Source organism: Saccoglossus kowalevskii, chromosome 2 (assembly GCF_978046115.1).
Source record: "Saccoglossus kowalevskii chromosome 2, keSacKowa6.1, whole genome shotgun sequence".
NCBI lineage: Eukaryota > Metazoa > Hemichordata > Enteropneusta > Harrimaniidae > Saccoglossus > Saccoglossus kowalevskii.
The window spans coordinates 33562977-33586961 of NC_140642.1; the positions used below are offsets into that span (position 1 = coordinate 33562977).

A 23985-nucleotide genomic window follows, 5' to 3' on the forward strand; every position below is an offset into this window, starting at 1 on the left:
AACTAAACAGCGAGGTCCATAGTGTCTTGGCTGTGAATACTTTTTTAAAAATCTGTTCTCAACCTAATTACTACTAGTTCATAAAATTCAAACTTTCAAAAGTATTTGTAGTTACGCCGATGTACTCGTCAAAATTTTTGAGGTCGCGTCTCCCCACCTTATTTTCCTTCGTGTTATTTGAACTAGATTCACCCAATTCAAAATCATTGTCTTTCCCATCTTCACTTGTCCAATCATCGTCAGAAATATATTCTAAATTTTCGAAACCATCTACAAATTTGCTGTCGTAACTTTCTAGACATTCAATTACATCTTTAAAACAAGCTGTACCACTGATTTACATAATAACGAACAGGCACACAGCAAAGATAGTTTGCGGGAAGTTGTCTAATTTGCATATTCTCAAATTACTCTCATTAACACAAATCAGGCAAATCGGGAGGTTTCTTTGAAGTGCAAATAAACAACCCAAGCTAAGACATGATTTACCGGTAATCTAATTGGATTAAAGATTGATTAAAACAGATCCCAACAGGAGCTACATCAAAGACAAGCAGCCTATCGGCTGAGATAGCTCCGCTGTTAGCAATGCACATTTCAATTAAAGAACTGAAGACATCATTAGAAAATGAACAATATGAATAGTATCAAAGCAATCGGACTTACAGTTTTTAACAAGAAGTCGAAAATATCACTTTTTACCAAAAATTACAAAAATATTCACCAAAATAAATTAATTAGAGAATTGAAGACATCATCACAAAACGAACAAATCTGAGAGAGGTCCACATGTAGTACCTATATATGTAATATCAAAGCAATCGGACTTACAGTTTTCAACAAGAAGTCGAAAATATCACTTTTTACCAAAAATGACAAAAATATTCACCAAAATTAGAGAATTGAAGATATCATCACAAAATGAACAAATCTGAGAGAGGTCCACATGTAGTACCTATATATGTAATATCAAAGCAATCGGACTTGCGGTTTTTAACAAGAAGTCAAAAATATCACTTTTTACCAAAAATGACAAAAATATTCACCAAAATTAGAGAATTGAAGATATCATCACAAAATGAACAAATCTGAGAGAGGTCCACATGTAGTACCTATATATGTAATATCAAAGCAATCGGACTTGCGGTTTTTAACAAGAAGTCAAAAATATCACTTTTTACCAAAAATGACAAAAATATTCACCAAAATTAGAGAATTGAAGATATCATCACGAAATAAACAAATCTGAGAGAGATTCACATGTAGTACCTATATATGTAATATCAAAGCAATTGGACTTGCGGTTTTTAACAAGAAGTCGAAAATATCACTTTTCACCAAAAAATGACAAAAATATTCACCAAAAATAGAGAATTAAAGATATCATTACAAAATGAACAAATCTGAGAGAGGTCCACATGTAGTACCTATATATGTAATATCAAAGCAATTGGACTTGCGGTTTTTAACAAGAAGTCGAAAATATCACTTTTCACCAAAAAATGACAAAAATATTCACCAAAAATAGAGAATTAAAGATATCATTACAAAATGAACAAATCTGAGAGAGGTCCACATGTAGTACCTATATATGTAATATCAAAGCAATTGGACTTGCGGTTTTTAACAAGAAGTCGAAAATATCACTTTTCACCAAAAAATGACAAAAATATTCACCAAAAATAGAGAATTAAAGATATCATTACAAAATGAACAAATCTGAGAGAGGTCCACATGTAGTACCTATATATGTAATATCAAAGCAATTGCACTTGTGGTTTTTAACAAGAAGTCGAAAATATCAGTTTTTACCAAAAATGACAAAAATATTCACCAAAATTAGAGAATTAAAGATATCATTACAAAATGAACAAATCTGAGAGAGGTCCACATGTAGTACCTATATATGTAATATCAAAGCAATTGCACTTGTGGTTTTTAACAAGAAGTCGAAAATATCAGTTTTTACCAAAAATGACAAAAATATTCACCAAAATTAGAGAATTAAAGATATCATTACAAAATGAACAAATCTGAGAGAGGTCCACATGTAGTACCTATATATGTAATATCAAAGCAATTGCACTTGCGGTTTTTAACAAGAAGTCGAAAATATCAGTTTTTACCAAAAATGACAAAAATATTCACCAAAATTAGAGAATTGAAGATATCATCACGAAATGAACAAATCTGAGAGAGGTCCACATGTAGTACCTATATATGTAATATCAAAGCAATTGGACTTGCGGTTTTTAACAAGAAGTTGAAAATATCACTGTTTACCAAAAATGACAAAAATATTCACCAAAATTAGAGAATTGAAGATATCATCATAAAATGAACAAATCTGAGAGAGGTCTACCCAAGGTACATATACACCAAGTATCAAAGCATTTAGGCTTGTAGTTTTCAAGAAGAAGTCGAAAAAGTAAAACATTGACACGGACGACGGACGACGACGACGGACGACGGACAATCACTCATATGATAAGCTCCGCTCGACAAAGTCGACAGCGGAGCTAAAAAGACCGAGTTGCATGTCCCTCTTTTCTAGTGTCTTTCATTGAACTTGTACAAAGCATAACTTTGGGTTAGTATTGTACAGTTTATATTAATATAACTGTATAATCCAATGGAGTCCTCAGAACATAAGTATGTGTATGTGCTTACCTGTGCATGGTAACTATATAGAATAGGTGTCCACAGTGGAAACAGCTGTAATTAAAATCAATAAGTTAAATTCATGCCTCACAAAGAAACAAATTAGATCAGATATGGGTTGACACGTGTGCATCTTATGGCATATCAGAAAAGCAATACATCATACTAATATACTCATGTAAATAAATAACTTCTTTAATTTTTCAAAATAAGTCAAAATGAGTTGTTATGAAAACAATAGACAGTGATATGCTAACAATGTGTATTGTCAATTAAACAAAATATTGTATTGATATGCTAATCACATGCAACTGTCATGTAAACTAAATATTACAATAATCTATCCAATATCCAATATGTCCAATAGCTTTGTAGAATTTTGCTCTTGCAAAATGGAGAACTTTTGGTACCATGGCAACAATCATTGCTACCCACCTTGGAAAGAACTGAAGAGTTGCATTCTTGTAAGGCTTCCATTAGACCAAGAAAATGCAAATTGACCATTTCAGCCAGCTGCAAGCAGAATAATTAAAAATAACATAAACAAGGTATACATGTAACATTCCTCTGCTTTGAAAAAAAATATGTGGCCATGGATTTCTATCTATCATAATTAACGCGATGGGTACATTTGAGAATTGTGTTTTCATGATTCAGGGAATCAAATATCAGTTCAATGCTTGCTCATTCTGACTCAATGTAGCAACACATATTTTCACAAAACTACTGGTAGTGTCAGTCAAGTGGCTGCACTGAGCAGGATGACATCTCTGAAGATGTTGGACCTGAAGAGGGTGCTAGTTCACTTTCTAGACAAATCTAGTCTGTTGCAATAACTCAAACTGTGGTGTCATGATAGGTCACAAAGCAGGGGTGTGTGTGTGTGTGGGGGGGGGGGTCGGGTTGTGGTGGTGTCCCCATCAAATGGCGAATCACCCAGGGTCTGGCAAACAACCCGTTTGCCCTGTGGGGAACGTCACTGATCAACCTGTTTAACTCAGGCAGAAGCTTTATGCTCAGATCCAACTATGGCAAATCTGGATGTGATGCATTTCTATCATTCTCAGTGATTCAAGCTTTACTGCAAAAGAGTACTGGCGACACGAAATGTCATAATGACAGTGGTTATTCCGAATCGACAAGGGAAAGAGTATGAGTCAGTGTTTTGCTAATGATATACTTCATGCATGGTTTCCAAGATGTCAATAATTACTTTCATGTCCACTTTTTTGAATTCGCTACCAGTAGTTTAGTTGGTTTGTTGGTTGTGTCATTGTTTACTCAACTGAACTAGTAAAATACACAAATTCCTCCGGGGGATAGTTTGAAATTTTACATATTGAAGTACTACTTACCTTATTCCTACTACCTTCCATCACTACAATCTACCATAGTTTTTTCAGTGGTGATAAATAGAACTAGAGATAGGAGGGCACTGGGCTCCTCAGGGAAATCAGGGTGTGAAAACACTAAACTAAGGCATTTGATAGTGGCAAGGTGAGTATGACTTCACTATGTATAATTTCAAATTATCCCCGTATATTTTGTGATTTTAGTTTCCTTTTATGAAAATGGCTGCGTGTTAGTTGAAAATCAGAAAACACGACATGCAACTCATTATGTCATGGCTGTGTATATATTTTAAACAAAAGAATAAAAAATAGCAGCCAGTTGAAAATTTCTATCAAATCGCAAAAACAAATGACACATATCAGTTGGTCAAATGTCAACTGTACAGAAAAAAAAATCAAGAAGCATATGTAAACCATTATGACTTGTCTGAGTGCCGACTTTGAAGAAAATTGTTTGAGGAATGTCTGTGAAATAAAATCAAATGATTGAAAATACATAGCAATGAACTATGCCAGATGGGAATTAATAAATGACAATGGTGCTCCTGTTAGTAAACCTGGATTGAGACATGTTCTTACCATGGCCAAAATATACACTATGACCAACCAACCAACAACCCCATCTTGGCCCATGTCAACCCCCTTATAGCATTGGGAGATTGCATTATGCAATCATATCATTAGCATAAATTAATATTGTTGAGCAATGACAATAACTTTTTTTTTGTAAAATTGTGCCAAAATCCATTCCATCTATGAACTAACATTCTAGCATTATCAACTAAAAATATAATAAAAAGAATTGCTGTAAAAGTGTGTTTTTTTTTTTAAATGGTTATCTGATACACTATTTCTAATAAAGTCCCTCCCTCCAGCAATGAGGTACATGTAATTCTGTGAGGTCAAAATTACATAAATTGGCGTATTTAAATGACGACTGTAGATTGAAACAATACCGGCGCAGTTAGCGGCTTTTCTTTAACCCATTTTATGTCACAGAAATTCTTTGTCATTAGCAGACTTTGCAATGTGTGTGATGACTTTAATTTAATTCAAATCTATCCAGCACATCATTTTATATTTCAATAGGAAAACAACAAAACCTATAATGTCCTGTCCCATTGCATCCCATCCCATCCCATCTCCCATCCCATCCCATTCCATCCCATCCCATCCCCCATCCCATCCCATTCCATCCCATCCCATCCCCCATCCCATCCCATCCCATTCCACCCCACTCCAGTGTCTCTCAGACACATGAGCACAGAGCAATCATATGGTTAGTAAAGCATGTTGAATATTTTTAATGAAACAAAATGATGATGATCATGAGATGACAACATTGACAACCATAAGTACAACAACCAAGAGATAACAGCGATGACAACCATGAAATAAGACAGAGAAAGTTAGAGATTACCTCTTTTTCTGAATGTTCCTGTTAAGAGCAGCAAATAAAGTGATGAGACATGCCAGTAAGTGAAGCGCACAGAGTTAGTAAATAGATAGATAATTATTAGTAAGATAGGAGGTCCATCAAGCAGTGAGTGGAGTGAATGATGTGTTTTGCTATGCCTTTAATACTGATCGATAAAATGGGTATACCATCCAGGCTTGTAAACGCAACCGATTAAGACCCATTTCATGATCAGTGATAAACTGGCAAACTGCGGTACCATAGTTATTTTATTAGTACACTACACTAAAGTACACTAAAAAAAAATATGTGAAAATGAATTTTTTTCAGTTCACTGATCCAAGATGCTTATTTAAAATGTCCTACAATGTTGCCAAATTATATACATGTACTAACAAACCAATGGTAGAATGGCTTTTGATTTGGTTATGAACGCAAATTTATTATTTCTTTTAATATGGGAAATATGGTTTACAATTTGCAAACAGTACCACATCAAAAGCGTAATAATTTAATTTGTTAATGTATGACCCTCGATACGACGGAGGGTATGAAATGTTTTGCGAATGATACTGGCAGCGGCTCTTTTGTGTTCAAAAAGTGCTAGGTTGTCATGGAAAGAGAAAATAATTATACAATTGTAAGTTACTTTTGTTTCCAAGATATTGAAACATTGAAACTTATCACGAGATTTCCTTGACTTTTACTATATGAATTTTTATGCTGTTGCTCATAAATAGCGTAAGGTAAGATAAAAGTAAATATCACATGTAGTTATAATATGGGTACTTATTGTTGTCCTGATTTATTGAGAAATACTATTCACATGAACATTTTCCCAAAAATCCATTTTGTATGATTTTCCGGTAGTCTTTCAAAAAAAAAAAAAATTTTGAACTGAATAAAAAGGTTTACAAATCGATGATTTGTGCCCGAGTCGACAATGATGTAATACCGGTATCCCAGGGATTGAAGTATAGCATTATGGGACACCAATATCAGGATCTTTGTTAATAGCTTTCATTAATCTCTTCTATCACCACTGTAATTTGAAAATAGTAACTGATTTGATGAAACATTTTTGGACTCACCACTTTGGAGTGCGACAACAACTGTAATATACCTGGAGTGACTCTTCCCCAGAAATCCATGATAGTGAGAGAGGCAACACTATGCAGTTCTGAGTTTGCACTGCTACTACTCGCTGATTGCTCACAGTACATCGTCCATAGCTTGGTTTAAAAAAAAAGTAATAAAAACAACCATAATCATAAAACAAACCAGGGCACATAGGTACTGCATTTCCTAAAAATCAATTGAGTGAGGTAAACACAAAGACCCCTTTTTGTGCTTCATACATGAGGGTAAAAAAACATTTACTGATAACCCACCCCACCCCCAAAAGACATTTTATATTTTATGAAAAATGATTTGTTATTTATCATTTAATTCACAGTTGTTACCAGAATTGTTTTGTTAGGTAAATATTAGTTACAATGACGTGATAGTGTGATATGCATAGGTGAATAACTTTCTGTTTTCAAAATACTTTGCTACACGTACAGCAACAAAGTTAACTACGCTATCGAAAAATTAACATTGGAAAAACAAATCAAGCTACAATAAGCTAGATTGTTGCACATGCTGGCTTATTTCCGTGATTTTACAAACTTATTAGATTCACATAGCACATACAAACAAAATACAAGGCCTATAAACTTGTGGGGACGATCGAGAAGTACATTATCCTACATTGTGAAAAATAACATAAAATGCATTACCTGGCACAGTATAAACGCATGAAACAGAGATGACATGTGTAAGACTGATGTCTTGGATAGCTCTGAGAACCCAGTCAATATAACCAATACATGGTCCGCTATATGTATACCAGCTTCCAGCGGTATCGGCTGACATGTCACACCGTTATTGTCAATAGCGTTGTCAAACATGGCAGAGTGCATTAACGAACCAAGGAGTAACCAGGATAGCATACGAATGTGAGCGATGCAGTCAATGAACTCCCTGGGGCTACAAAATAACAACATTGAATTTCATTATAAGATTCTTCGCTATTAAATTTAGCCCGTTAAGAGCAGAGATGAATCTTCTCACTGCCAAGTAGCCATGCTATTTAAAGTTTGTTCTGCTCTCAAAATATATTTAAAGTTTCAGATGCAACTCGTATTTTATGGATCTCAGAATTCCAATCTCAGTGTTTACTCACCCCTGTTGCATGGTTGATGGTGGATGGCAGAGCCATGGAAGATATCGGTTTATTCCTCTAGAGTCTCGTTGGTTGGCGTATGTGAATTCCACTGCTATAAACTGAGCTATTCCAGCTTTAAGATGACTTCCCAGAGTGTCTTCATTTAAATTCTGAGATCCCCCTTTCATGTTGTTCTAAATGAAAAATAATGAGAATCACCATTTACAGTGTTTGTTTATCTAGGTTTGTGATCAGCAGTTTTTTTAGTTTGGATCCAAAGTACAAAAAAGTCAGAAAAGGAAGAAATCTAAGCAGAGTAAAATTTCACACTAACAGGGCCAATGCTACAACTTTGTCCACATATACACGATGTTTGACCAAGCCAGGTTGATGCTAGCGTAGAGAATTAATTGCCCATCACAAAATACACTTCAAATACAGAATATGGAAACATTATGTCATGCATTAACACATCACCACCATCAATATAAATTTTACTTCACCATTACAGACAGCACTGACAAGAATTGTGTTTAACGAAAAAAACAAAACAATCGTTACCTTGACCTTAGTAAGAGTATGGAGATCACCAATGAATTCAAGGGCGTCACTCAAACTTTGTTTCATACAATCTGCTGCACCAGTAGGCCCCTGTGAAATAGATTAAAATTGGTATATTTAACTCATTTAACAATCACAATACTCAGGTCAAAAATTAAAACAGAATATATTCACAACTTACCAATGATTTAATGTCATAAACACCGATTTCTTCTTCCAATATATTGGATTCACTCAACCGACCACCAGAATCCAAGAGCACAAGTTGAAGTATCAGGAGTATATTAGCATCTGGTAAAGCAGACTTGAACTTCAATGCTGTGCTCAATTCTAACACTGTGGCACGTGTTAAGTAGATTTTGTCCCTTTCCTGTGAAAAGAAATATATACTATGTTGTTAAATTTAAATTGTAAAACTACAACAGCATATGTATATATCATCTTCAAGACTACACATAACTTGATGATGTCATATACAGTAATACACATACATTGTTTATGTCATCTACAAGTGTACACATAACTTGATGATTTCATATACAGTAATACACATACATTGTTTATGTCATCTACAAGTGTACACATAACTTGATGATTTCATATACAGGATTAAACAGGTAAAGAATTTTTTCTTTCGTTCTTGATTCATTCATTCGAGCTCACCTTAATAAAAGTGCGATGACATGCCATACAGATATCCAATAAATTTTGTAATTTACATCGGCATTTCTGTAATGCATAACTTATCACTTTAGAGAAAGGGTCAAGTAACGCCTGTAGATTCTTAGAAATTGGTGTCTTCAGTAAAGCAATCATTATCCGAAATGTAGACGTCATATCACACTATGAAAAAAAGAATGGGAAAATTAGACATTAAAAAAATTACGATTTGGGAATTTTGTTTTTGGATAATACAGTTTGAGAAAATTGAATTCTGAATATACAGAATAACTGATATACATTTGTAATTTGGATGACACAAGAACCCTAAAATTTGTTCAAAACCTGAAAAGTGAATCATACCTGACAATTATGGGATAGAAAGTGAAAAAGGTCAAAGTTGACTTTAATACTTACATGGTCTGGTAAAAATCCAAGTAGCTTCCGAAAGAATGTTTCAAATAATGGTAAGACAGGTGACCACACGGCTGCTGACTCTGTTGGTAGACACTCAAGGTAGTCCGCCAAATTATACAACACAATCAGGGTATGTTGACCTGGTAAAGTTTTCTTGAAGTTCAAGCCCTAATGAAAGACAACATTTATTTTGATTTATTAGAGTTTATTCAGATCAGTTTAATAATCTAGATTTTAGTGTCCCTGAGTAAACACAAAATTGAAAAAAAAATTACAAATAGGTTTCTGATCACCAAAAAAAGTGCAGGCTGAGTTTTTTTTTGCACTTATTTTGCAAAGTGATGAAGCCTACAAAATTTGCATACCAAAAAATACAAAACAAAATTGCCTCACTGGATAAAAACAGAAACATAATTTTCTTTTGTGAGGCCTTAAATATATCAATAATAATTATAAATTAATAATAATAATATATTCTTCAACAAATCCTTATTGACTTTAACCAGACAGACAGGATCCGACAATTTCTATTTTTAATTTTGTTCAGAATTTGAAATAATTTGAGTTACTCAGGAGAAGACATAACAGTGGACTAGAATGATACTTGAGATCAATAGATTGAGTGTAGTTTCTTACCTCCAGTAAGTATGAAATAGGTGCTATAGGGTTGAGTTCATTGAAGTCAGTGAGAGATGCAGCCAATGTCTTCATAAAATACGGATCTACATTTAAAAAAATTGTATACAGTGATGTGTTCAAGAGTTTATCAGTGTGGTTCTGAGAATTGATTAAAGCATACATATTTGCTAGTTCACAACGTAACACCTATCTATATAGAAATTGATTTCAAATATGATATATAATATGATATGATATGCTGTATAATAAAATATGATATGATATATGATGACACAGATAACATAGAACATATACCGGTATATGTACTTCCATTATAAAAAATTGGTTAATGCTTTGTATTATTCAATGATTATTTAATTTAAATTAAATTAAATTAACAGTGTCTACGTTTCATTCAAAATGCTGCTATAATTTGGTTCAGCGTTCCTTGCATAGATTACATTTACCTTCCATCCTAGTTTGAAATAACTGTGGAAAGATTCCCATCGGCGCCATCTGATGCAACGTACATCGCAGAAACTGACGAGCCACCGTAATAGAACTAGCTGGGGTGTTCACAAGGCTAGAGATTGAATGAAGAAATAAGTTAAACAATACTCTTGTACATACATTATTAATAAATCCAGGTAGATTGCATTTTTACGTCTACTACCATATTTCAGTTCCCTGCCAAAATGTAAATTTTCCCAAATTCTGGACCAAATATACATTCTCATTGACCAGATCATGGTAATTTTTTTTGTGAAAGATTTTTACATTTTACATTTCTATTATGTTAACAAGTATATACATGTTACCTTTCAGGTTGCCATGGATACAATGTAGAACCAGCAATTCTGAAATGAATGAGAACAAAGATTATATGTAAAAAATAATGTACATTTATTTGGTATCACCAGAAGAACCAAATTCCAAATTAGTATTTTTACTTTGTAATTAACTTCAATGGTTCATTTTTAACTTGCCAGAGTAAAGGAAAAGTTACCACAGTAAATATTGTTGCAATGTATGTCCCATGAAATATTTTTTTGAGCACTTCAGTCAGGTATTCTGATTGCTGAATATTATAACCACTCATTAACACATACTACATGTGCAAATACATAAATAAGACAAAGTATGCAAATTAACTAATTAATATGCACTATTTTTGGAAACAAACATTTGTAGGTTAGACTATTATTTTGGAAACCAACTCACATATTTTGTCAGCCAACTCTATGGTGTGTTAATGACTATTTGTTTATTTAATAATAATTTTGTTACATCTGAATTCTGTGTGCTGTGTTGTGTTCCATTTATACTGCTCAAAAAACTTGCAAATGTTAGTGGTGAGGAGCACACAGGTCCTGCCAGATTAACAAAGTTTGTGAAAAAAATCTATTGTTGAGCACAGTGCTGCAAGTGTTAGTGCGAACCATATTTTGTTTGTTTTTATTGTGACCAGGCTGCCTTTGCTCCCCATCTACATGATGTTGCCTGTGGTATATTTCATTTTTACTTTGTTAAGAAAGAATATATGTATATGTTGTTGTGCACTGACATCAACAGATATCCACATTTATGTTTGAATCGATAACCACATACCTGCCAACTACTTGTAGCATTTCCATGAGCAGTGGAGCCGATTGTGATGGGTCTCTATGTACATATGTTGATAAAGTTACAATAGCCAATGATATAGTGTCTTCGTCATACTCCTCCAGCGCTACACCGCATTCAGAACACCTAAATAAACACAAGCAAAACACATCAATTTTTACCAACATGGTGGTTGCATGCGACTCTATGTACTGTAGCTTATGGAAACATAAAATAATTGTATAAGTAGCTTTACAATTAATTATTACAATTCCAATTATTATCATTGACTATTGTATTAAAGATATTTATTATATATAATGAATGCAAAGATGCAGTCTACAGTAGGAGAATATTGGTATGTGATGGCTACCGGGTTAATTGATAACATTTCATCATTGCCTATACTTCAGTCAATGGTAAAGGCTAAACTTACTTATTGGCCACTATGATGTTTTTATCATCATGATATCTCCTCACAGCAGAAAACACACTGCTATGTTTTGTCTTTCCTTTTGAACTTCTTCTCTTCGATTTAACACGTTGTCTTCGTGATTTCCGGTCCTCCCTCTTCGCCTTATCAATTTCTTTTTGAGCCCCTTTACTCGCTTTTTTCAATGTTTGTGCCTTGGTATACTCTCTTTCCCCACCGAGAGCCAGCTTTTGAGCAACTACCGAACTCAGACCGATCTTACGATGTTTCTTGGCTCGGAACTTCGGATGAATTTTGGGATGTTCCGATTCACTTTCAGAGGTTCGTGCAGATTCTGGGGTTCTCTTTTCATCCATGCTGTCGCTGGGTATTGGGGTACCTTCTTGCTGTTGTTGCTGTGCATTTACATTCTGGCCATTTGGTGGCGTGGTTGGATCTGATGCTGAACTGTCTCCGTCCCCACCAAGGGTAAACTGAGGGGTAGAAGAGCGCAACAAATCATCGATAGTAACCAATGGTGTTGAGTCTTCATCGCTTTTCAATAGTGGTTGCTCAGGCTTAGCTGATTCCTCCTCCTCTTCCTCATCATCATCATCATTCTCTCCATCTTCTTCTTCATCTTCTTCTTCCTTGATAACTGGTGACTCTGGTAACCCATGGAGATGTTGCTTAGCATCAATAGATGTGGGTTGCCTTCCATTGTGATCCACTCCAGTGACTCTACTTTCTTTACTCAAAGCACTGTAAGAAATGCTTTTAGCAATCTTTCCCGACCCCGATTTGCGAAAATCCCCAACACTCCAACTAGTGCTCAACATCTTCCCTTTTGATTCATCCTTTGATTTGGAGAAAATTTTGGCAAATATACTTGCGTTTTCTTCTCGCTTGTTGGCTGCTGTGTTCTCTTGAGGAATAGTGACGTTGACATTGGCATTGGTCGGTAATGGGGGTTGACTTTCTGCTTCTAGCAATGGTGACGATGGACTGTGCGGTGCCGAGGATTCAGTTTCAATACTAGAATCATCTTCTTCTTCAATGACACCTGAAAAGATAAAATGAATACAACACATTGAGTTCGCAACATGCATAATAAATAACCCATGTATAAGGTACCGGTATATACCAAATGTCATAGCGTTGAGGCATCAAAACATTGAGTAGGATTCAACTGCAACTGCAAAACTATTTTTTGTGGGTTTCCACTCTTAATAATGTTCTATTCACATTTGATGATGTTATTTTTGATGAAGTAAAGGCATCTCAATGCCATATTCCTCTCTGAGTGAGAGGAGAACTTCATATTCTCATCAAACTCTTGTGAAATATTGTGCATACTTAGGTCAACACACAATGGCTGTACAACTTACCTGCTTTCTGCGCTGGCAATGCTGGACTCGTAGCTCCCCAAATATCTTCCGCTTGTGGTGGTTCCGGTTTTTTGGGTTTACAGAAATGAACTTGAGCGTCAATGGTATTCATGGCAATCCGTATTAAATCATGTATTTGCTTTGACATTGTGCTCATGTCTAGTCGATACTGGAATACAAATTATAATGTTGTATATGTAGCATTATTCAATATGCTTGATAATTAATTAATTAAATAATCTTTTTGGTTCTCATAACAGTATCTCTATAAGATACATGCAAACGTCACAGTTTTAAAACTATACAAATTTGACGCCACCCAAAACACAATTCTACATTAACCTTTTTACAACCAGTTCCCTCTTCTCATCACAAATCCACAAAATAGTCCTGCTTATAGTCTGCACTTTCCTACAGAAGATTGGGACAATAATAGCCATTTTTTTTTAGTGAAAACTGAAAATTTATTCAAATTTTATCTGTTGGCTCCAAAATTAGGATTCATTTATGAATATAAAAAAATGTGCAAAAAAATTTAGGCACGAAATTTTCCTTATCTACAATAACTGCATGATGAATACAAAGTGTTGTATAAACGGACCTTATATAGGATGACGAGTAACGTCATCAGCCAGGAGTGCCGACAATGTGGCTCCAAGTACCATAGGGTGTAATCGACTGGCTGGAAGTCATGTGGTGACTTCTGAGGAGAGGGGCAGTACTTCAACAAATCTACTGTCAACAGCATTAATTGAGTTCCTAACTTGACATTCTTATCCAAAACCTGTGAAGAGAAATAATGCAATCTTTCAACCTCATTGTGAGATATATAGGTTTGGAGTTTTTGTCAATTTGGTTAACGTAAAGTAGTCTCTACTTTACCATGACTTTGAATCAGTCCCAGCTTAGTTCACAGGAGATTTAATTTAAAGTCTCCAAAATAAATAATAAATCAATCCAAATGTTAATTTGAATAAGAAATAATGTTCATATGTTTTGTACGTAACTAAAACTAAGCATTCTAGTCAAATTTCTCAAAACTGATGCTGGAAATAAAAACATTAAATATTGCATAATTTCACCCAGAAAAATAATTACAACTAAATTTTGTCAAGAAAACAATGAATACCTTTGGCAGTCCAGTCAGAAGAGCATAATATACAGCTGACTGTCTGAGTTGGTGCGGGGACAGTGAGAAGGCTTTCTCGTATTGGTTATAACCCAACAACACCATAGTATGACGTAGTACTGTATTCTATGATTGAAGACAAAAAAAGATATTAACACAAATACATATCATATGGGATATATAAAAAGATGTTATTTTGAGTTTCTTTTTAAAGCGAATATTCTTGATGTGTTCACCCTAAGATAACACAGAGAACGTACCATGGCTTTGCCGGCAAACCGCTCGTCTTGATTATTTTCAATATCAGTTGTAGTCATAAACTAGTAATAGGAGAAAAATAACTTCAGATTAATAACAAAAATGTTTTACAGAGAATTAATAGACTCCTTAATTGAAGAATAAAATGCATGATGGGAGAATTATTTCATATATGAAGTTTACAAGAACTTACTTTCATCATGAGAAATATCAAATTATGTATAGTTTCTTTGTCTAATGATGACAGGTCAATTTCAGGAGGTATCTCAAACCAATCATCTTCACCATTCTTCAGATGTCCATCTAAAAGTACAAAACATTAATAATGTAATAATACACATGTAATAATGTCAACTTATTTTCACTCTCCATAAACAGACACACAAACAAACAGAAGAGCAGATAGATAGATAGAGAGATAGATGGATAATGGACATATGATGCCAAGACAGACAATGTACCAACAGACAGAATTTAATAAGAAAAAAAATGTCAAAAAAAAAGGAATTCTGTCATAGTTACGTAATGAGATGTCACATGGTAAATATGCTTACCTGAAAACAGATTGTCACCAAGACATGAATGTGGTAAAATTGGCTCAGAGATTTGACGACTGTAGGTACTCTTCTCACCTGGAGAAGGAAAACAAATTAAAAACCAAGACAATGTGGTGTGCATCAATGTGAATTTTTGTAGGTGACACTATTTCAGCAAAATCAAACTTTTAATGATATCTCTCAAATAAATGTAATATATACCAACAAATATCATCAACAATTGCATTTCTTGTTTTGTTCACTTTTTTATGCTGGCAATCGAGATTATCACCTTGAGTCTCAATTCACTAAGTCGTACCTGAACGATGACGGACTCGCATTTTATTAACTGGTACATTAACTGGCATAGATACTGTTCTCCTATAGTCTCCATGTTTAGTAGGACGCAAGTACCTTGCAGTGATGTTTAAACTCAAAGAGCGTACACTCTCTGACCGAGAACGAGCAAATCTGGCACGATTCAGTTTTCGCATAAATGCTTCACTGCGATCCATGAGCCCAGCATTTGACCTGGTCATATCTGCAAATGAAATAATATGGTTGATGGATTTATATGGACTTAACTGTACTTAATATGCATTTTTCAGGGGCAGAGCTTTGTCGAAGAATGTTCTATGATGCTCAAAGGTGCACCACTGTACTATGTATTTCTATGAGCTCAGAGCGAACTGGTGAAAACAGCTAAATTCAAAGAAACAACACAAACTTTGAAGTAATCCTGAACAACCAAATTTATATATGTTGCACAAATAGGAATTATCTTGTAATTACACTGTTCAGAAGAGTCTAAAGAACAAGCCAAAATTACAGTTTCCTGAAAAAAATTTTCACCAGTGATGGTTGTAAATAAAATTGTAAAAAAACAAAAGCATGAACAAATATTTTAATCAATGAAGAGTAAACTGTATTAAGACAAATCTGATTACTAACCAAATATTAAATTAAAGCCACCTACCAACAGGAAATGGGAATTCTTTGTTCTGTTCTAAATCAACCTGTGCTTCCAATGAGACTGTGTCCAATCGGTTCATGAAGAATTCCCAGGATAACGCATTGATGTCGGGGAGATAATGATGCAATATACTTATATGACGTAGTATCATACGGCGGTCATCAATTACAGAATCCCACTGGAATTCTAAACATGACACCAAAACCTGAAATTATATAAATTCACAGATGCTATAAATCATGAAACTAAATTTGTGATTTGCAATCATATCCATGGCTAATCAAAACTTTGGCCAATCACATTTACAGCCAATCACATCCATTGCTAATATCTTCCATGTCCAACCAAATTAATAAGGCTAATCACAATCATGGCCAAACACATTCATAGCCAATCACATTCATAGCCAATCACATTCATAGCCAATCACATTCATGGCTAATCACAATCATGGCCAAACACATTCAAGACCAATGATATTCAAAGGAAAATATATTCATGGCCAATCACATTCATGACCAATCTCATTCATGGCCAATCACATTCATGGCAAATCACATTCATGGCCAATCACATTCATGGCCAATCACATTCATGGCCAATCACATTCATGACCAATCTCATTCATGGCCAATCTCATTCATGGCCAATCTCATTCATGGCCAATCTCATTCATGGCCAATCACATTCATGGCAAATCACATTCATGGCCAATCACATTCATGGCCAATCACATTCATGACCAATCTCATTCATGGCCAATCACATTCATGACCAATCACATTCATAGCCAATCACATTCATGGCCAATCACATTCATGGCCAATCACATTCATGGCCAATCACATTCATGACCAATCTCATTCATGGCCAATCACATTCATGACCAATCACATTCATGGCCAATCACATTCATGACCAATCACATTCATGGCCAATCACATTCATGGCCAATCACATTCATGGCCAATCACATTCATGGCCAATCACATTCATGGCCAATCACATTCATGGCCAATCACATTCATGGCCAATCACATTCATGGCCAATCACATTCATGGCCAATCTCATTCATGGCCAATCACATTCATGGCCAATCACATTCATGGCCAATCACATTCATGGCCAATCACATTCATGGCCAATCACATTCATGGCCAATCACATTCATGACCAATCTCATTCATGGCCAATCACATTTATGGCCAATCACATTCATGGCCAATCACATTCATGGCCAATCACATTCATGGCAAATCACATTCATGGCCAATCACATTCATGGCCAATCACATTCATGGCCAATCACATTCATGGCCAATCACATTCATGGCCAATCACATTCATGGCCAATCACATTCATGGCAAATCACATTCATGGTCAATCACATTCATGGCCAATCACATTCATGGCCAATCACATTCATGGCCAATCACATTCATAGCCAATCACATTCAAAGCCAATCACATTCAAAGCCAATCACATTCAAGGCCAATCACATTCATGGCAAATCACATTCATGGCCAATCACATTCATGGCCAATCACATTCATGGCCAATCACATTCAAGGCCAATCACATTCATGGCAAATCACATTCATGGCCAATCACATTCATGGCCAATCACATTCAAAGCCAATCACATTCATGGCCAATCACATTCAAGGCCAATCACATTCATGACCAATCTCATTCATGGCCAATCACATTCATGGCAAATCACATTCATGGCCAATCACATTCATGGCCAATCACATTCAAAGCCAATCACATTCATGGCAAATCACATTCATGGCAAATCACATTCATGGCAAATCACATTCATGGCCAATCACATTCATGGCCAATCACATTCATGGCCAATCACATTCATGGCCAATCACATTCATGGCCAATCACATTCATGGCCAATCACATTCAAAGCCAATCACATTCATGGCCAATCACATTTATGGCCAATCACATTCATGGCCAATTATAGTCATAGCCAATCACATTCATAGCCAATTACATTCATGGCCATTCACATTCATGGCCATTCACATTTATGACCAATCACATTCATGGCCAATCACATTCATGGCCAATCACATTCATAGCCAATCACATTCATGGCCAATCACATTCATAGCCAATTACATTCATGACCAATTACATTCATGACCAATTACATTCATGACCAATTACATTCATGGCCAATCACATTCATGGCCAATTACATTCATGGCCAATCACATTCATGGCCAATCACATTCATGGCCAATCACATTCATGGCCAATCACATTTATGGCCAATCATATCCATGTGAAAACAATGAACGAGAATGTATATAGACCAGCACAATGTCATTTGTTAACATCAAGGTAACCAGCATGGGTATGTTTGACCAAAAATGTTTCTCAAATATTTGTAATTAACTGAGACACATATACGTATATTAGCAGCAAAAAATGTCATTTTTATACAATCGACTACAACTGTACACATGTGCTAAATCTAAACAAGTGTGTCTTCCTTTATAACACCTACCTTGAGTGATCTTCTTTTGATACTCTCTATCATGAGTACAGCTTTAGCAGACACAGATGGACAGATGTCATCAACACAGCTGATCAAATAACAGAATGAATGTGCTAATGATGACATGATTGCTGCATTGTTAGATATCATCTTCTTCTCAATAAATCGACACATTACTGTTATACACTCCACTAAAACAAAAGACAAATAATATACACCAATATTTTTTTTTTTTAAATTGACGATGAATACAAAAGAACAATGAACCACATTTCAACAAACTACTAATACATTTAGTCTTTGATTTTGCAGGAAGCAGCGGCAGTTTGAATGCTTCTATTTTGAAAAATGAGTCCAGCAGTGGTTTTGATAGTCACCAATCAATTTTGAAACTTAGACCATGAAAATACCCATCTACTCTCAACAGCAGAGTTTAAGGTCCATATGTGTCTTAGCATTAAAAAATGGAGAGCCAAGAACATACATCTGAAAAAGATGCAGCAAAGATAAATGTCATTTGAAGTAAATTTTAAATTCTTATTACCTGCATTAAACCTGACTTGCCAGTCGTCACTATTGAACTCTGTGTCCACTAACTCCCAGAAGACGTCCATTGAACCTGGGAGCGCCATGCAGTGTAGAATTAACAATACCAATATTTGCACCACGTGGGATAAGTCAGCATGTAAAAACTTCCAAAAACTACAAAGCAAATAAGAACAGAAAGATCTTGTCCAACAACTGCTCCTTAACACTACCCATTTTTTTTTAGTTATAACTTTGTATGAATGTACACATGAATGTGAAGATACTGGTAACATCTATATCCCCTGCAACTACTCTGTGCTGAGTGGATAATCAAAGGCTGTGTCATTGTCATAAGTGCAGAAATGCTAAGATCCATAGTGCAAATTTTTAATTTCCTTGTCTCTCCCAACAAAAAATTTGATTTTAGATTAAATATGTGTCATTTTAAAATGTAACAAAGTCAAAAATGGTGTAACATTAATATTTATTGACACAAAATTGACATGGAAAATTACAGCAGTAAGGTCACAAAAAAAATGAAAGTTAAATAAATTGCAAAGTAAAAGAGAAAGAATGAAAAACAAACCTTGGAAGAAGCAAATTTTCTTGTAACCATATCAAGAAACCGATATGATCCTTGGCAGCATTGTTCAGACACTCTGCGTTCAAACAAAGTACCTTGATACAACTAACTAAATGTAACAAAATATCAGGGTCATCATGCCTTGGTAGTTCCTGTCAAATGAAAGTATATAATGTTAATGAAGACAGTGAGTAACATGGAATATTTAGACTCTATTGAGAAATGTCACAATGCTGACACAGAAATAAATAAATTGATATCAAAACTACCTTCCTGAAATTTAAAAAAAAATATTACATATAAAAAAGTATTAAACAAAGAAACCCATGTGATAACAATAACCTATTATCTAACCTTGGTGTTGACAAAAGGACGGCATAGGTGGTAAAGTTGTATTCATGCCAGGGTAAGGTCAATCATGCCAGGGTAAGGTCAATCATGCACTTTGCATCTGATGCTGGGAGGTTGGATACACTAGAAGCTATGAAATGTACAGAAACATGCAACGTTTAAAACTTCGTTGAGAAAAAAAAAATACTAGCCATACACATAGCTAAAATAATAATTGTAATAAAAAAACAAAACAGATCTTTAGCTTACCTTCAGAAATGCATATAACAATTGCAGAGATTTGGGGAACTCACTGATGCGGAAGGTAAATACTCCGTGACTGGTTGGCCACTTATCCTCGGAAGAAGAGCTTTCAGATCCATTGGGAGTCTTACTCTTCTCACTGGGATCAATCACAGGTATGTTGATTTCCACAGATTGACCTTTTTTATGATGTTTATTAGCATCTGCTATTGTGGTTTTAGTTGTCGTACCATTGGTGGCTGCGTTGGTGGTGATCACAGCAGGTATGGTCGTATTAGCAATCGTCAACTGTGGTGTTGATTCTTTCAAAATGGAAGGATGTGGTGGCATGCTGGCGTGCTGCGCTGTCAGTAACGTCTTGGTGTGTGCAGAACTGGCAGAATATAATGATGTACCATTTTCTGCAACGGCAGTACACAATGCTTCAGCAGACAGACTTGACAATGTATCTGTCTCCGATAATAGCGGGTATACCTGTCGGCTGACTCCAGTACTGGGAACAGTGAACGTAGGTGAGAATGAGACACCATTACTTGTGGCCATGGTTGAAGTTACCCTTGTCGCCGAGAAACCATTTGCAGACACAAAATTTGGCGCAACAAATTCAGTATCAATATTATTCCCCATATTCAGCAAATCATCGACAGAAGGGGTGGAAACTTTCTCTTTACTTGGCTCAGCATCACTAGACTCATGGCTGGCTTGACTCTTTGATTCATGAATATGCAAAGCTTCGTTGATGGTCTGTTCGAGTTTTTTATCTGTAATCTCCATCAATTCAGAGATCTTGATAGGATCTCTGGGTGCTATGTACGTGATAAGATCCAACGCTAATTGAAACCATAATGCTGTCAATTCACATAGTGTACATTCCAAGTGTTCGTCTTCACTACATTTATGATTCTCATTCCAACCGACAGACAACATCTGTGTTATCAACGATACCATGTCTTTGGATAAGCTATCTTCCAAACCTTGATGAAAGGGGAGATCTTGAAGCTCAGCCTGGATTAGATAAAAATTAATTAAGAATAACTTCTAATTATGGCTCTCATAAAAAAGTGACCAATATTAGAAAGTATTAAACAAGCAGCCTGTCGGCTGAGATAGCTCTGCTGTTAGCAATGCACATTTCAATTAAGAACAGAAGATATCATTAGAAAAATATTCATCAAAATTACGGTAGAGAATTAAAGATATCACCACAAAATGAAAAAATCTGAGAGAGGTCCACATATAGTACCGGTACCTACATATGTAATATCATACTTGCGTTTTTTTACAAGAAGTTGAAAATATCACTTTTTACCAAAAATGACAAAAATATTCACAAAAAATAGAGAATTTGAGATTTTGACATGAAATGAACAAATCTGAGAAAAAAACATCCAAGGTACTTGCATATCAAATTTGGAAACATTCTGAATTGTTGTTTCGAAGAGGAAGTTGAAATTGTGAAGTTGACGACAACGGATGACGACAACGAACAATTAGTAATTTGAACAGGTCCGCTGTGTCGACTTTGTCATTTTTTATGTATAATTATTAAATTCATTAACCTAATCCAAGACAACTGTCATCAAATTGTAAACAGCAGGTTTCAATGTTTTATGAATAGTATTGTGATAAATAACAGAAGAAATCAACATAGGGATCAGCTCCAATATGCTTGGTGCTACATCTGAGATTTCTATTACGTGTGGCCGCTATCGAAACACTAACATCCAGTACATGCGTGATATGAAAGACCTGCATCCATGAAATGAATGTAGTTATTTGATTGGTTGAATTAATAAGTTGAGTGTCAATCAATAAACTTTTAGCAAACAATACGAGATGTTGGGCGAGTCGGCGGTTTGTATTATTATCCTAATGCACCTCTGTTCAGCCTTCAAATGGATAGATTTGCAGCAGAGCTGAAGATTGCATGAATATTTCTAAGGAGCTTGATGTCTTTTGTCTTGTCAGTTGAAAAGTGAAATACAACTGGTTGTTTCAAAATATAAACATGTGAATAAGTCTTTCAAATGATCAAATAATTTATTAAGTTGTTTATATCGTGTCTGTCTTTTAGGTAAAACAAACTAAATTCTGTTTGTGGGTAGAATATTACATACTGGACTTTAGTGTAGTGATAGCAGTCAAACATAACAGAAAACTCTAGGGTAGTCTGGTGCAGGAAATTTGACAATATACAATAAGACATTAACATGGGATTCTGATACGACAACAAGACAGAACAGTAATGAACACACTGTATAACAGCATTACTAAATTAACCAAATAAATTATTAAATTCTTCTCCCAGTGATGGTAACACCCAATGGTAAAAAAATGGTAGTCCGCTGAAAGTATAGGTTTTGCTCACATCACCCTTGACTATGATTTTTTAATACAACTTCAAAATCAAGAAAGTTAAACATTCAAGAACTGACCTGTTTCAGGACTAAATCCAACATCATAACAAAACAGGTAACACGTAATTCGTTACCGGTCAGTTTCTTAATTTCTACATGCTTTTTCTTGTTCACATCAGGGGTTGTTGTAGCGGCGGGTTCATTTTCACTGACCGCTTGATCAGATGGTATTAAACCAGTTACGCCTTTATTGAACATGCTGAGTACAAGTTGTAGAGGAATAACAATTTCAAGTTGTGAGAGAATCTGAAATATAGAGAAACAGAAATTTCACAGTATTTAAAAATAATCCAATCTTGGCTAGGTTGAAAGTGAAAAATCATTCGTTAATCAAAAAAATTAGACACTGCAAGTGACTATCACAAATATTGAATTGCTTGTCTGAGAATGAGAATTTTTCATAAAAATTGTGTACAATTTTTTTGGAAAGATTAAAAATAAATCTTATTTTTTGAAATTTAATTTTAGCACATGAGTTGTGGAATCTTATTTTCAATTTTAGCAACAATTTATTTCCAGACAAAATCTGCCTATCTGAGTGCAACTTCCAACAATAGACTGTCTGATTATGGCATTATTATGATAATTTTGAGATGTTGTTGATGGGTCTAAAATAATGAACAAGCAGCCAGGCGGCTGAGATAGTTCCGCTGTTAGCAATGCACATTTCAATTAAAGAACAGAAGATATCATTAGAAAATGAACAATATGTATAGTATCAAAGCAATGGGACTTGCTGTTTTCAACAAGAATTCAAAAATATTACTTTCCACCAAAAATGACAAAAACAATCATCAAAATTAGATGATTGAAGATATCACCACAAAATTAACAAATCTGAAAGAGGTCCACATGTAGTACCTATATATGTAATATCAAAGCAATTGGACTTGTAGTTATTAAAAAGAAGTCGAAAATATCACTTTTTACCAAAATGACAAAAATATTCACCAATATTAGAGAATTAAAGATACATTCATTACAAAATGAACAAATCTGAGAGAGGGTCATATGTAGTACCTATATATGTAATATAAAAACAATCGGACTTGCGGTTTTTAACAAGAAGTCTAAAATATCACTTTTTACCAAAAATTACAAAAATATTCACCAAAATTAGAGAATTGAAGATATCATCATGAAATG

The 23985-nt window shown here is 34.8% G+C and overlaps 1 protein-coding gene across 1 annotated transcript in view; it reads right to left on the bottom strand.

Annotated features, from left to right (window-relative positions):
• LOC100374509 (protein unc-79 homolog) overlaps nucleotides 1–23985 on the bottom strand; it is a 35776-nt gene that overhangs the window by 1704 nt on the left and 10087 nt on the right. The window contains exons 16-43 of the mRNA XM_085505787.1: nucleotides 22858–23085; nucleotides 20429–21427; nucleotides 19832–19980; nucleotides 19262–19419; nucleotides 18727–18908; nucleotides 16197–16398; nucleotides 15540–15761; nucleotides 15239–15316; nucleotides 14878–14987; nucleotides 14687–14746; nucleotides 14427–14552; nucleotides 13899–14081; nucleotides 13298–13466; nucleotides 11934–12972; nucleotides 11504–11644; nucleotides 10714–10752; nucleotides 10363–10478; nucleotides 9914–9999; nucleotides 9278–9445; nucleotides 8864–9043; nucleotides 8382–8570; nucleotides 8201–8290; nucleotides 7658–7833; nucleotides 7212–7461; nucleotides 6522–6662; nucleotides 5434–5451; nucleotides 3097–3174; nucleotides 2671–2715 (exon numbers count right to left, since the gene is read on the bottom strand). Coding sequence (XP_085361913.1) covers nucleotides 2671–2715; nucleotides 3097–3174; nucleotides 5434–5451; nucleotides 6522–6662; nucleotides 7212–7461; nucleotides 7658–7833; nucleotides 8201–8290; nucleotides 8382–8570; nucleotides 8864–9043; nucleotides 9278–9445; nucleotides 9914–9999; nucleotides 10363–10478; nucleotides 10714–10752; nucleotides 11504–11644; nucleotides 11934–12972; nucleotides 13298–13466; nucleotides 13899–14081; nucleotides 14427–14552; nucleotides 14687–14746; nucleotides 14878–14987; nucleotides 15239–15316; nucleotides 15540–15761; nucleotides 16197–16398; nucleotides 18727–18908; nucleotides 19262–19419; nucleotides 19832–19980; nucleotides 20429–21427; nucleotides 22858–23085 — 5622 coding nt within the window. The remainder of the gene's footprint in view (nucleotides 1–2670; nucleotides 2716–3096; nucleotides 3175–5433; nucleotides 5452–6521; nucleotides 6663–7211; nucleotides 7462–7657; nucleotides 7834–8200; nucleotides 8291–8381; nucleotides 8571–8863; nucleotides 9044–9277; nucleotides 9446–9913; nucleotides 10000–10362; nucleotides 10479–10713; nucleotides 10753–11503; nucleotides 11645–11933; nucleotides 12973–13297; nucleotides 13467–13898; nucleotides 14082–14426; nucleotides 14553–14686; nucleotides 14747–14877; nucleotides 14988–15238; nucleotides 15317–15539; nucleotides 15762–16196; nucleotides 16399–18726; nucleotides 18909–19261; nucleotides 19420–19831; nucleotides 19981–20428; nucleotides 21428–22857; nucleotides 23086–23985) is intronic.